At 53.5% G+C, this 13,549-nt stretch overlaps 1 protein-coding gene across 3 annotated transcripts in view; it reads left to right on the forward strand.

Moving 5' to 3' along the window:
* CHST8 (carbohydrate sulfotransferase 8) overlaps positions 1 to 13,549 on the forward strand; it is a 153,151-nt gene that overhangs the window by 60,490 nt on the left and 79,112 nt on the right. For 2 of the 3 annotated variants that reach the window (XM_054538851.2, XM_024238421.3), the window contains one exon: positions 6,265 to 6,480. In XM_054538851.2, coding sequence (XP_054394826.1) covers positions 6,351 to 6,480 — 130 coding nt within the window. In that variant the 5' untranslated portion in view covers positions 6,265 to 6,350. Of the gene's footprint in view, positions 1 to 567; positions 2,319 to 6,264; positions 6,481 to 13,549 lie in introns of those variants that run through there. The other variant, XM_024238422.3, reaches the window with a different exon arrangement.

Genomic DNA, 13,549 nt, shown 5'->3' on the forward strand with positions numbered 1-13,549 from the left:
GAGGTTTAATTCACTTGTGGTTCTGCAGGCTGTACAGGAAGCATGGTGTTGGCATCTGCTTGGCTTCTGGGGAGGGCTTCAGGAAGCTCACAATCATGGTAGAAGGCGAAATGGGAGGACGCAGGTCACATGGCAAGAGAAACAGCAAGAGAGAGATGGGGGGGAGGTCCTAGACTCTTAAACAGTCAGATTTCACATGAACTGAATGAGAACCAACTCATCACCAAGGGGATGGCACCATGCCATTCATGAGGGATCCACCCTGTGATTCAGTCCCCTCCAACCAGACCCCACCTCCAACACTGCAAATCACATTTCACCATGAGATTTGGAGGGGACACGTATCCAAACCATGTCATGGGACAATCAGTCAATTTCGTGGCATCTCAATGGCATGTGTCTTTTGTGTAAACATTGCACCTGTTAATATGCATGTATATGTAGAGAGAGAATCAACATTTGTCTTTAAAAGTATATTCGTCTTCAAGCTCTGTGATCTGAAGTCTGTCATACTGACATGAGGAGGCAAAAGCGAGGTCCTGGTGGCGAGCGGGCCTTGGGTATTTCAAGCTTTAAGGCTCCATCGGGCTCTCTGGGGACCATTTCTTCCTTGCCTCTTCCTTGCCTCCTGTCATAGGATTGGGCTACTCTTTGGACCTGATTCCATTGCAGCTCTGAGGAAAACAAACCCTCAGCTCCCTGAAACATAAATGACCTTTTTAAAATTCCAGGTTCATGGAGTGCCTCTCTCCAGATGGCCCCAAACACTTCCATCTATTAACTCGTGCTCATTCAACGTGCAGCAGAGGCTATTGATCACCTTCCCTGTGCCTGGGACTGTGCTAGGTGCTGGGAATACAAAGACAGGAAGAGGCCTGGATGCGATTCCCGATTCAGAGGCAGGTGGCAAATGCTTTTCCCACAGTGGGGGACGGGCTGTCACTGCGATGGTGCTCTCGGGGAACCAAGGTTCACACATTCAGGGAATTCAGGGCACTGAGTCAGCATTCTGGACTCTGCCAGGATGAGGAGGAGGAGGGGACTCAGTTTCTCTACATGCAGAATGACTGTCCCCTGCCCTGCCCCACTGGCGTAAAATGTCCTCAACATGTAAGAAGCCCTGGGCAGAGATAGTGTCCAGGGTGCGGTCGGTTGACTTGGCCTGTCAGTCTTTGGCCACGCTCTCAGGCCCCCCTCGCTGTGGCTGTGTGTTTGCAGGCGCCCCTCATACTCCACCTGGCAATGTGTCCCTAATGGTGGGAGGCCGGGCTGTGGTGCTCCTAGTAGGGCTATGGGGGCAAGCTTTAGGACCTTGTGAGCCTGATTCACACGGTAATCTCCACCTCAGGACGCCCTTTCTCCCCACTGCAGAGCATGGGGCTGGGGGAAGTGGAGAGAACCCTGCCTTGTAACAGGGCAGCGGACAGCAGGTAAATTGCCTCCCCCGGGAGTAGTGTGCAGCCCGACGGGGGCCTGGGTGTGCCAAGGCCAGGCACTGGGGATTTCAGGACCCAGGCCAGCGCTCCTCAGCAGCAGGGCAGGAGCCAGCCTGAAAGTCTGCAGCCCCGCCTTGAAGTCTGAGCACTCGCGCCCATCCGTCATCCTTGCAGAGCATTGCAACTTTATGCCTACGCATAAAAACTGGAGGGACTCGTCCCAGAGTTTGCTGCCGCCGCCGCCGCTGCCATTAGAGCGGTTTTAATTAGCTGCAGGATTTTTAATGAGCTGAAATCAAGACGAGCCCCATCTCAGAAGTAAGCGAGAGCCGCGCGCAGGGAAGAACTAGTCTGACAAAACAGAAGGAGGTGGTGCTCTCGGGGGACCGGGCTGTGGGCTCCCACCGATCGATCGGTGACGAGCAGATGAGTTCCCGAGGCCAGGAGGCTGAGGAGGGAAGCCGGGGCTCAGGGACCAGCGCCCGGTGCAGAGTCCTCGCTGCTGCCACCGCGGCAGAAGGCACGGTGCCGGATTCAAGGTGACGGCAGTGCCTGGCTCCATTCTCCTCAAGTTGCCATAGCAGCCTCTCTCTCAACAAGCAGCTTCTCCGGGAGCCCTCAGCCGGGAGGGACGTCATTGTTCTCTCCTGCCCGTGTGGTGCAAGGAGACCCACCGGACAGAGAACTTTCCCGAGCCCGGGGTCCGCTGACCACGTGGGTGCACCCATGCTGCCTGGAGCCAGGCACGGGGACAGGTCCCCACGGCCACAGGGGATCCTCTGGGCGGCTGGAGGGAGCGTCCAGGCCCAGAAGCAGCTGCAGCCAAGCGTGTCCTTGGAGCCGTCCATGCGTCTGTCCGCCTGCTGCCGGTCGCCACTGGAGGTGCGTGTGTTTTGGCTGAATTCCCAAGTCCTTGCTTGTGCCCTGAAGTGAATTTCTTCAAAGAGACACATTTTTAAATCAAATAAATAGGGAAATGGGAGGAATCCTTCGCCCTGCCCTGTGTCCCAGGAGGTGTTTATAAGATTAATTGAATCTTTTTTTTTTTTTCTTAAAGTAAAAATTGGTGACGCCATTCAGGCCTGGGGGAGAAAAGTCACCAGGAGGACTAGGAATTGTGAGGCCAGGCAGGAGCCGCTGGAAACTCGCTGGGGCTGTTTATTTTTCTTGCCTGAATCCTCCCTCTTCTCTGCCCCTGGCAGGCTGGATTTTCTTATTGTCTGTTGGTCTTGGGATGGGTGTAGGCAGGTGAAGGTAGGTTTTGCCCTTGTCATCGGAGCTGAGAGTGATGTAGTCTGTGATGAGGATGGGACAGTCCCAGGTGAAGGCTGAGGCCTGTGACTGTGTTTATGCCCCACCCCCCAGCCTTCCAGGCCCCAGCCTGTGACAGATGGTGGTGTCCACTCCCCAGCCAGCAGCTGGACTCCCAGGAGAGGGAGACAGACAGCTCTTAGACCAGCAGCTACTGTTGCCTTGAAAACAACGTGCAACTTTGAAGCCTGGGGTCCTCCGAGGAACAACAGAGGATTCTACACCCCCTGGAATGCCCGGGGGTCTGTCGGTGACCACCCTTCCTTTCCATACCTTAGGGGAAAAGAGTGTTCTATAGAGTCCAGTTGGCCAGCCATACTGATGGCCAGTTACCCAGGAGGGGAGGCACGCTGACCTTTTGATTCCTGTTTGCACGGAGCAGGGAGTTAGCTGGTCAGATGGTCCCCAGTGAGAACAAACACAGAGCTGAGGGTCCCAGAGGAAAAGCTGGGGTCTGGGGCTTAGGGGCTGAACCCTGAAGCCACAGATGGCGCCAATGCCAGCTTCCCTGGATATAGAGAGGGTGTTCGTGTTCTCTTGGGGGCCAGCAAATGCAGGGTCTTTGAAAGGGGAAACGTGAACAGATGAAGCTCCACCACCATGGAGGTGTGGTCCTGGGTCTGTGTCTTCTTCCCCTTCCTGGATTTGGGGGCATGGATCTGGTCCTTGCCCTGGCTCCCAGGCACATGGGTGGCTGGAGCCAGGCATCATGGGGTGGGTTTGGTTTGGGGAGGTTCAGAAACGAGGACAGGTCTTGGCAGCAGACCCATTTAGTCCTTGACAGTGGATATTGGTACTGGCTCGAATGGAGACAGACTGGGGAGAAGAGAGGACTGGGCAGCTCTCTTGTAACCATTCTGCAGCGCCAGCTACTGAACAAATGAGATGATGATCACACATGCTCCCGAGTCCCCTTTGTTCATCAGGTAGAGCCTGATATTGAGGGACCCCTTATTAGCTGTTTTACCATGGCAAGTTCTGCGCGCTAGCCATGAACTTGTTCTCCTTCCTCTCTCCCTCCTTCCAAAATGTCTTGATGTTGGAGGCTACCCTAGGTCAAACTGGCTTCCTGGTGTCTGACTCAGGAGGCTGCAGGGAGTGTGCCCACACCGTGGCCAGCTTACTCAGGAGCTCGTGACGGTTGCTTTCCAGCTGGGGCCTTGCTGGGGACCATTGATGGTGTGTGTGCAGGCACTGGTCGGCATGCACCCGGGCATGTATGCATATGCGTGTTATCGAACCCGCGTCTGCTTAGGTCCGTGGGTGCAGTGCACATGTGAACACCGTCCCCATGACCGTGCAATAGCAGCTGCTCCCGAGAGACCTTGCACGTTCTTCCTGGTCCCCATCTGAGAGCCATGGCCCCCCTGTGTCGGTGCGTGACATCTTTTCCATTCTTCTAACTCCTTTCTATGACTGCCTGGGGCTCCCCCGAGTGAGGCTGGAGAGAACAGCTCTGCCTGCCTCGTCAGCTGCTCACTCTCTCCTGAGGCTTTGGGGCTGGCCCCGGTGGGGCTGGGACTCTGCAGTGCAGTGCTGTCCTCACGGAGGGAAGGGCTTGGGGAACAGTAGGGCATCGCAGCCTGCTGTGGGGCTTGCACTGCTGCATCTGTGTCTTTGCAAGGCAGTGAACCCCAGGTCCTCAGGATGGCCTCATCCAGGGCAGCCATGGAGGGAGAAGCCCCAGCCGCACACAAGGGGCTTTGAGTCTGAGCCCTTGGGGACACATGACTGTCCATTTCTACCCTCTGCAGGCAAAGCAGGGGTGGCCTTGGTGGATGACAGGAAGCAGCAGTTTATCTTTGGGGCAGAGGCCATTGCAGTGAGGTTGGGGCCAGCTGACACCCCGGAGCCAGCTCCAGAGACAAAACAGGCCCAGCTCAGTGATTCTGTAAAAAGCAGGAAGGCCGCAGGAACCGCCTGCTCGGCACAGTCCAGAGAGCCCAGCGTCAGGTGCCTTCCCGGTACGGAGAGGCCTGGGGCGGGTTAATTAAAGTTAACTGAGTGAAAAAATAATTACAGAGACTGCAGAGGGAAGAAACCCAAACCTGCAATTTACCCTCCCTAGCCCTTGAGCTTTTCAGAACAATCTGGTCATGGGGAGCTGGGGGCAGGGGAGCAGGGAGAGTGCCTCTTCTCATCTCTCGTGCTCCATGGACTGGGTGTGGGGGCTTCTTTCCCCAGTGCCTGGGTCCGTGTTGGGGAGGAGTCACCTGGCTGAAGTATTGTCCCTGGGCAGGGAAATGTCCTTGGGCCGAGCAGCATATTTGACCTGGGGCTTAACCAGCCACCCAGCTGTGGCCTCAGAGGCTACTGGGAGCTGCCCACCTGGCCTCACCTCCCTCAGGCACTGACCTGTGCCAGGGTGGGGAAGTTCCCTCCAGGGCTTCTTGGGTGGAAAAAGGGTGATCTCCCGGGCCTAGCCAGCAAGGCCCGCTGGAAAGTAAGGGGACAGAGTGACTGACCTTCAAAGGAGTGGGGGGTCCCTGGGGTGCCTGCTGCCTGTGCCTCCCTCCCCCTGTACTCTGCCCGTGCCCTCTCTACCCACTACTGCAGGAACTTATATTCTTCCTTTGGGCAAATGGCCTTGGGGTGCCCCCATCTCGATGCACAGCCTGGCCCTCTTGGCGTGACTGGCTGGTATGTGGGGGATGGGGAATTTCTCTCCCTGCCCTCTAGGAGGAAGCGGGGTAAAGGGTGAGTCACGTGGATATACTCTGGGTCTGCAGTGGCCGGAGCAGTTAGTGCCCACCCCCAGGAACATGAGGGGGGGTGTTAGTACCCAGCCTCTGCGCCTCTGAGCTTGGAGTCTGTTGGACACAGGTCTAGCTGCCCCACCTCCGCTCCAGGCCAAGGGCCTCGAGCGCAGGGACTCCAGTGGTCTGGCCAGAGCCTCAGCTCCCTCTGGTGTGACTGTCCAGAGGGACTGCCATCCACCAACCCATCTGTCAGTCCATCAGTGAGGACAGCCCTGGCTGGCATAGGGGAGTCCGTCTGTGCTTGAATATCCTTTGAGCCTAGCAGGCTTCTTCTCAGAGCTGCCTGCTCTATGGAGACCTTTTCCCCAGTGCCCTACAGAGAGAAGCAGGGTGGAGGCACATCCAAGAGCTTCTCCGTCCACCGGGCCGGGTACCAGGGACAAGGACCCAGGTTCCCGCCAGTACCTAGGCCCCCGCCCTGGGAGCACACATGCTTATTTGGAGGCCTGGACAGTGCAGGGGGTGGCTGCTGGTTACTGACTGGGGGCCTGCGGGTTCCCACCTGGGCTCCTCAAGGCAGGGCCAGAGGGTGTCTCATTCCATGATTTGTCTGGCGGCACAGATATAGGAGACAGCCACAGGTGGAAACAGGTTTCCCTCAGCCTCCCGGGTGTGAAAGGGTGGAAAGGGCACCCCTGGGTAACTTGTAGAGGGCAGAGGTGTCCGGGGATTGCACTTGGATTGCTGCAGTGTGCGGGGCCTCCATCTGCTCGGGTGCCTCGCGCCTCGGTGATGACTGTCCCCCATCTGCCCCATAGATCTCGGCCTGATGGACGCCTGGTGTGGACGATGAGGGAAGAACGTGCCTCCCACACCCAAGAGGTGACCCCTGAGCGAGCCCCGGATGACCCTGCGACCTGGAACGATGCGGCTGGCCTGCATGTTCTCATCCGTCCTGCTGTTCGGAGCTGCAGGCCTCCTCCTCTTCATCAGCCTGCAGGACCCCACGGAGCTCGCCCCCCAGCAGGCGCCCGGTGAGTCTTTGCGCTGAGTCCTGCCATCACTGCCCCCAGCTTTCCAGCCTGAAGCTCAGGCCTCCATGGCTGCCCTGGTGTGCTGGGCTTGGGGGAAAGGGGCAAGTCTGTGCCAAGACCCCCGGCAGACAGAGTCCTGGCTTCCCGGGGAAGGCATCAGTCTCAATGTGGGAGTGCTGTACCTGATGCAAGACCTCCAGCCAGTGCCTAGCAGCAGGGTGGCCTCTCTTGGGGGTCACGGCAAGGCTGCTGTCTATTGAGCCAGTTGTTGCCTTTGAGGAAACTCAGATTTAAACAGGATTCCGCCACCTCTCAGGCCTCTTCCACATTGTCAGGGACATCAGAAAGTAGACAACTTCTCCCTGAGCCCATGCCCCACAAGCAAGACTCAGTTTCCCTGCCCAGCCCTGGGGAATCTAGCCCCTCTGGTCTGGACAAAGGGGGTCAGGGTACCTCCTGGTTTTGTGAGGCCAAGACCCCCTCCGACGGTCCCCTACTGCTGCTTCTATTCCACCCCTGCCCGGTGGCCCACTGGAGTCACAGAGGGTTGCTGGGAACAGGTGGTATGGCAGGGAGGCCAGAGCAGGAAGGGTGATTCTGGCATCTCAGGGCAGATGGAGTGTGGAGAGGGAGTTCAGGCAAGGTTTCTGCTGCCGGGACACGGTCCCCATCCCCAGAGATATGGAAGGACAGGAGGTCAGCTGGCAGGGTGCCAAGGCCTGGGAGCTCTCTGCTTTGGAGGGAGAGGAGGGGAGGTGTCTCAACAGTGGCCCCTGTTAGGGGCAATTCCATGAAGCCACACACTCACAGTCCACATGCTGTAGGGCATGGACGGGCTTGTGCACCCCCAGAGACACCGCTCCTCCGCAGGGACACCTACTCACTCTCTCTTGCTTGCTCAGTGCTGTGAGCCAGAGACAGGATGAAAGAGAAGGGGGCCAGAGGTGTAGGCAGAGGGGTTCCTGCACAAATCCCTGCCGGAAGCCCAGAGCACAGGAAGGGATGCCGCAACCCCTCTGCCCCCATTGTGGACGAGCACCCATGATGTGTGGCCCTTAGTGCAGATTGAGGGCCCGTGCACACCAGGAAGGAAGGTAAAAAGAGCACAAGGAGGCCAGAGCTGGGACGCTGGGTCTGGCAGCTGCCAGAGGCTCCCCATGGGCAGCCAGATGAGTTGAGAGTCAGAGGGAGGCAGCCAAGGCGGTGGCCTCCAGGAGATGGTGGGCGAGTCATCGGTGCTGACTCACGCCTGTGCCGGACCCCCACAGGTGGTGGCTGTCAGAAGTGGGTCTGGCCGCTCCCAGGCTTCTGGAGCAGCAGGTGCACAGCAGAGCCGGCTCTCCTGTGGGAGCTTTGCAGCCTCACATGAGCCTCAGAACAGCTCATGACACTGCATTGGCAGAACAGGGCCCCTCAGGACAGTGCCACCAAGGCAGACAGCAAGCTGGTACCTATGGTCGTGTGTTATCTGCATAGAAGCAAACTCAGGAAGAAGGGCGAGCAAACGCTGACTGGGTGTGTCCTTGGTGTGTGCGTGGTTGGGGGTGCATGTAGGCAGAGGGTCCAGGCGGCCAGTACCCACATTCTGCAGGAGGAGCCTGAGAGAGGAGGCATGAGTGTGCCTGTGATGCCCACCTGGGACCAGGGCCTGGACCCATCGGTAGGACACTCCTGGATGGGACTGTGGTTTGGTGGCTTTGGCTAGTGCCCTGCCTTGCTGCAGCCAGAGTGCTCGCTGCGCAGGTCCCTGTTGCCCTGCCCAGCTTCCCGAGTGCACATACGTGTGGATTACAGGTGGGCTGGGGACCCAGGGGATGGCTGGGATTTCTGGGAAGATCGGCGCCTCAGGCTGGCAGGGGGTGTCAGATGGCATGGAGCCGAGGCCATCATCCCTGTGCAGCTGGCAGACCTGGCAAGGAGCACACGTGGGTCTTCTGATGGTCCATGCAGCCAGACCACCCTCACCACGTGCCTGGTGATGGGCAGACTTGACGGTCTGGGTAAATCACACCAAACACAGTCATAAACTTTAAGTAATGCTTACGTTACTTTCCCTGAGCAAAGTGCCTCTGACACAGGCTGTTTGTGTTGATTTGTTACTATTCATTTATTCCTTCCCTGTACTTCTCACGGCAGCCTAATTGTGATTCGGTACCAAGAAAGCAATATCAAAGTAATTTTCCACAACATTAGTTACAATTTTCTTCTGATCTTTCAAGTGAAACAATCCCATCCTGTTGGCTTCTCTGAGCATATAAACCTTGATTACATTTATCTGTTGGAAACCAGTGCTTACAAAGTGTATGTGTCCAGTTGCATGGCTGGGTGGCCCCAAGGGCCCCTGACAAGCCTTCTCCCTGTGAATTTCTGTTGGTGGGAGGAACAGATTCTGGGCGCTGCACTGCCATCCTGACCAGGCAGATAGGCAGGTGTTGGGGTGGAGGGTTGGGAGTGGAGATGAACGGAAGAAATTCCACACTGTGGCGTGAACCGTTCTAGAGACGGAGTTCTCTGTGAGCTGCAGTTTGTGGCACAACAAATGTGGAAAGGGGATGGAGAGTGGCGGGAAATCTGTTGCTTGAGGTCCCTTGGGGCCTGGCCTCATTCACGTCTCTCCCACACAGCCACCGGGTGTTAACAGCATCTGAACTTTACATGGATCGGCCAGCCAAGCTCACCTGGCTCAGGCAGTAGATGGAATTGTAGGGGGTTGCCAAACTTTTGTAAATCAAACCCCATTTTAAACATTTTTTTTACTACAGTCCAAATCAAATCTTTGGAAACAAGGAAGAGCTACCCGGTAAGCTATCCGAATTCGAAGATGAGGTTTTGTGTATCAGAGAATTCACCTCTCCAGTTATAGTTCTTTTCTGGTCTCCAGGATTGCCAGGCCCTGAGGCCAAAGTTTCTGCTTTCAGGAAATTTGCTTTTTGACCCAGTAGACAAGACTCACCTCTTCTCCAAGAGAAAGACTTGGAGACCAGGCCAGAACCAGGAATAACAAACACCAGTGCCCAGGTGTGGTGGCGCATTCCTGTAATCTCAGCACTTTGGGAGGTCTGGGTGGGAAAATCACTTGAGCCTAGGAGTTCTAGACCAGCCTGGGCAACATAGCAAGACCCTGTCTCTACAAAAAAGTTAGTTGAGTGTAGCGGTACACACCTGTAGTCTCAGCAACTTAAGAAGCTGAGGTGGGTGGATCCTTTGAGTCCAGGAGGTCGAGACCGCAGTGAGCTGATTGTGCCACTGCGCTCCAGCCTGGGTGACAGGGCCGGACTTTGTGTCAAACAACAAAAAACTCCCAATGTACTGGCTCTGGGGGCTGCAGAAGGCTGACTCCACATTTGGTTGAGCAAACTGAATTTTACGAGCTGCTTTCTTTGTGAATGTTTTATCATAAAGAGTTTGGAACACACGCAGTGGTGGAGTAGGATAGTGCCATGAACACCACATACCCGGCACCCAGCACCCCCCACCAACACCAGGCTGGCCCCATCCATAGCACCATCCACTTCCCTCCTTTCATGTGATTTTTGAAGTCTATACCAGATATCCTATCAATTCAGCTATAACTATTTCTTTTTTCTTTCTTTCTTTCTTTTCTTTTTTTTTTTTTTTGAGACAGAGTTTTGTTCTTATTGCCCAGGCTGGAGTGCAATGGCACAATCTCAGCTCGCCGCAAACTCCACCTCCTGGGTTCAAGCAATTCTCTGGCCTCAGTCTCTTGAGTAGCTGGGATTACAGGCATGCACCACCACCCCTGGCTAATTTTGTATTTTTAGTAGAGACGGGGTTTCTCCATGTTGGTCAGGCTGATCTTGAACCCCCGACCTCAGGTGATCTGCCCACCTCGGCCTCCCAAAGTGCTGGGATTACAGGCATGAGCCACCGTGCCCGGCCTCAGCCATAAATATTTCAATATATTTTCTCAGTTTAAAAGATAAGAACTGTTTTATTGACATCACCACTAAACTCATTCCTTGATAACATCAAATTTAATGATTCCTCAATAGCATCAAATAGTCAGTCAGTGTGCAAATGTCTAGCTGTCTCACAAATATAATTACCTTTATTTCCAATTTGTTCCATCCAATATCCAGAAAAGGTCCTCACATGGCAGTTGGTGGATGAGTCTTTTAAATTTCCTTTAATCTGTAAGTTTCCTTCTCCATCTGTATTCTCTCCCACTATGTATTTGAGGAAACCAGGTCACGGTTCCTATAGAACTTTCTGTAAGTTGGGATTTGGCTGATTGGGCCTGTCTGATAAGGATTCACATTGTTCTCTGTTCTTTGTTGTCCCAGTAAATTAGGTGACTCTTGAAGCTTGATCAGATACAGGTTTGGATTGGTTTTTGTTTTGTTCTAGGGAAGTTTTGGGGGGTAGGAATTCACGGGTGGTTCTGTATTATTCCATCAGGAGGCTCCTGTCTGCCTGGCTGTCTTGTGTTATCAGCCGCCAGAGATCGTGCCTAGATCCGGCCATTCATTAGGGGTTACACCGTGGCAATGTTCTGATTTTATCACTCCTTCTTCATTCTTTTAAGTGGAATGGATTTTGTTTTAATGGGGCAAGGTGAGTCATTGTCAGTGACCCATGAAGCCAAAATGAGTGGTGTGGATTGATTGGTTTATTCATAGATATGTATATAAAACTACAATGTTACCATACAGATTCTGTTGTAGTTTATTCATAGATATATATATATATATATATAAATGCAATGTTACCATACAGATTCTGTTGTAGTTTATTCATATATATATATATATATATATATATATATATATATATATATATGTAATGTTACCATACAGATTCTGTTGCTAGCACACTGTAAACAGTTCGTTCTTTTAATGTTTGGCTTTTGCAGAGTGAGTTTTCTTTAAGTGGGGCCACCCCATGTTTCAGAGCCCTTTGCCTTTCCTGGAGTCAAGGAGTTGTGGGTGGTGGTTCTGGGGTGCCCAGTGGGGAGGCAGCTGTGGTGGACAGCAAAGATCCCCCTCAGGGACCCCTGGCACAGACAATGGGACTGGGCAGCCCCCGATGACTCCTAGGTCTGTGGCCTGTCTCCGGGCACTCCTGCAGGGCACAGGGAAATTTAACGATGAAGATAATAATGAATATTGACTGAACATTTACCATGGGCCAGGCCTTGTACTGAGAACTTTACTCTTTTGAGACAGAGTCCCACTCTGTAGCCCAGGCTGGAGTGCAGCGGCATGATCTTGGCTCACTGCAACTTCCGCCTCCCAGGTTCAAGCGATTCTCATGTCTCAACCTCCCAAGTAGCTGGGATTACAGCTGTGCACCACCACACCTAGCTAATTTTTATCTTTTTAGTAGAGATGGGGTTTTACCATGTTGGCCAGGCTGGTCTCAAACTCCTGAGCTTCAGGCGATCCACCTGCCTTGGCCTCCCAAAGTGTTGGGATTACAGGCGTGAGCCATCACGCCCAGCTTTACATGTTCTAATGCATATAATTTCCCTTCCCTCCCCTCCCCTCCCCTCCCCTCCCTTTCCATTCCCTTCCTGAGGCAGGGTCTTGCTCTGTGGCCCGGGCTGGTGTGTAGTCTTGCCATGAAAGCTCACTGCAGCTTTGACCTCCTGGGCTTGAGTGATCCTCCTACCTGAGCCTCCTGAGTAGCTGAGACCACAGGCAGACGCCACTACACCCACCTATTTATTTTATTTTTTATACAGACAGGATCTCACTATGTTGCCCAGACTGGTCTTAAACTCCTGGGCTCAAGTGATCTCCCGCCTCAGCCTCCCAAAGTGCTGAGATTACAGGTGTGAGCCACCACAACTGGCTAGGTATAATTCTTACAAATAAACGATGTCTAGTTTGAGACAATGTGCCAGCACTCCCTGGGGCAGACACAGAAACAACAACAATACTAATACTAGCTAACGCTGTCAGGCCCTCAAGATGAGACAGGCACAATCACAAGCACTTTACGTGTATTTAATACTCATTTACTACTTTTTAAATTTCAATAGTTTTGGGGGTATAGGTGGTTTTTTGTTACATGGATAAGTTCTTTTGTGGTAAATTAGGAGATTTTAGGGCACCCGTTCATCACCCAAGCAGTGTACACCGTACCCAATATGTAGTCTTTTGTCCCTCACCCCCCTCCCAGCCTTGTCCCCCGAGTCCCATAGTCTATTGTATCACTTTATGCCTTTACATCCCCACAGCTTAGCTCCCACTTATAAGTGAGAACATGCGGTATTTGGTTTTCCATTCCTGAGTTACTTCACTTAGAATAATGGCCTCTCCCTCTATCCAAGTTGCTGCAAAAGACATTATTTTGTTTCTTTTTATGGCTGAGTCGTATTCTATTGTGTATATATACCGCATTTTCTTTTTCTTTCTTTCTTTCTTTTTTTTTTTTTTTTTTGAGACGGAGTTTTGCTTTTGTCTCCCAGGCTGGAGTGCAGTGGTGTAATCTCAGCTCACTGCAACCTCCACCTCCTGGGTTGGAGCGATTCTCCTGCCTCAGCTTCCTTAGTAGCTGGGATTACAGGTGCCCACCACCACACCTGGCTAATTTATGTATTCTTAGTAGAGACAGTGTTTCACCATGTTGGCCAGGCTGGTCTCGGATTCCTAACTTCAGGTGATCCACCTGCCTCAGCCACCCAAAGTGCTGGGATTACAGGCGTGAGCCACCGCACCCAGCCACCACATTTTCTTTATCCGCCCATTGGTTGATGGGCACTTAGGTTGGTTCCATATCTTTGCAGTTGTGAATTGTGCTGCAATAAATATGCATGAGCATGTGTCTTTTTCATATGATGACTTTTCCTCTGAGTAGATACCCAGGAGTGGGATTCCTGGATTGGATGGTAGTTCTACTTTTAGTTTTTTAAGGCAGGGGTCTCCAACCCCTGGGTTAGGACCCAGGCTGCACAGTAAGAGGTGAGTGGTGCACGAGCTATCGAAGCTGAGCTCGGCCTACTGTCAGATCGGCGGTCACATTAGAGTCTCAGAAGAGCTCGAACCCTCTTGTGAACTACACATGCAAGGGATCTAGGTTGTGCGCTCCTTATGAGAATCTAATG

Source organism: Pongo abelii, chromosome 20 (genome assembly GCF_028885655.2).
Source record: "Pongo abelii isolate AG06213 chromosome 20, NHGRI_mPonAbe1-v2.0_pri, whole genome shotgun sequence".
In the NCBI taxonomy this organism is placed as follows: Eukaryota; Metazoa; Chordata; class Mammalia; order Primates; family Hominidae; genus Pongo; species Pongo abelii.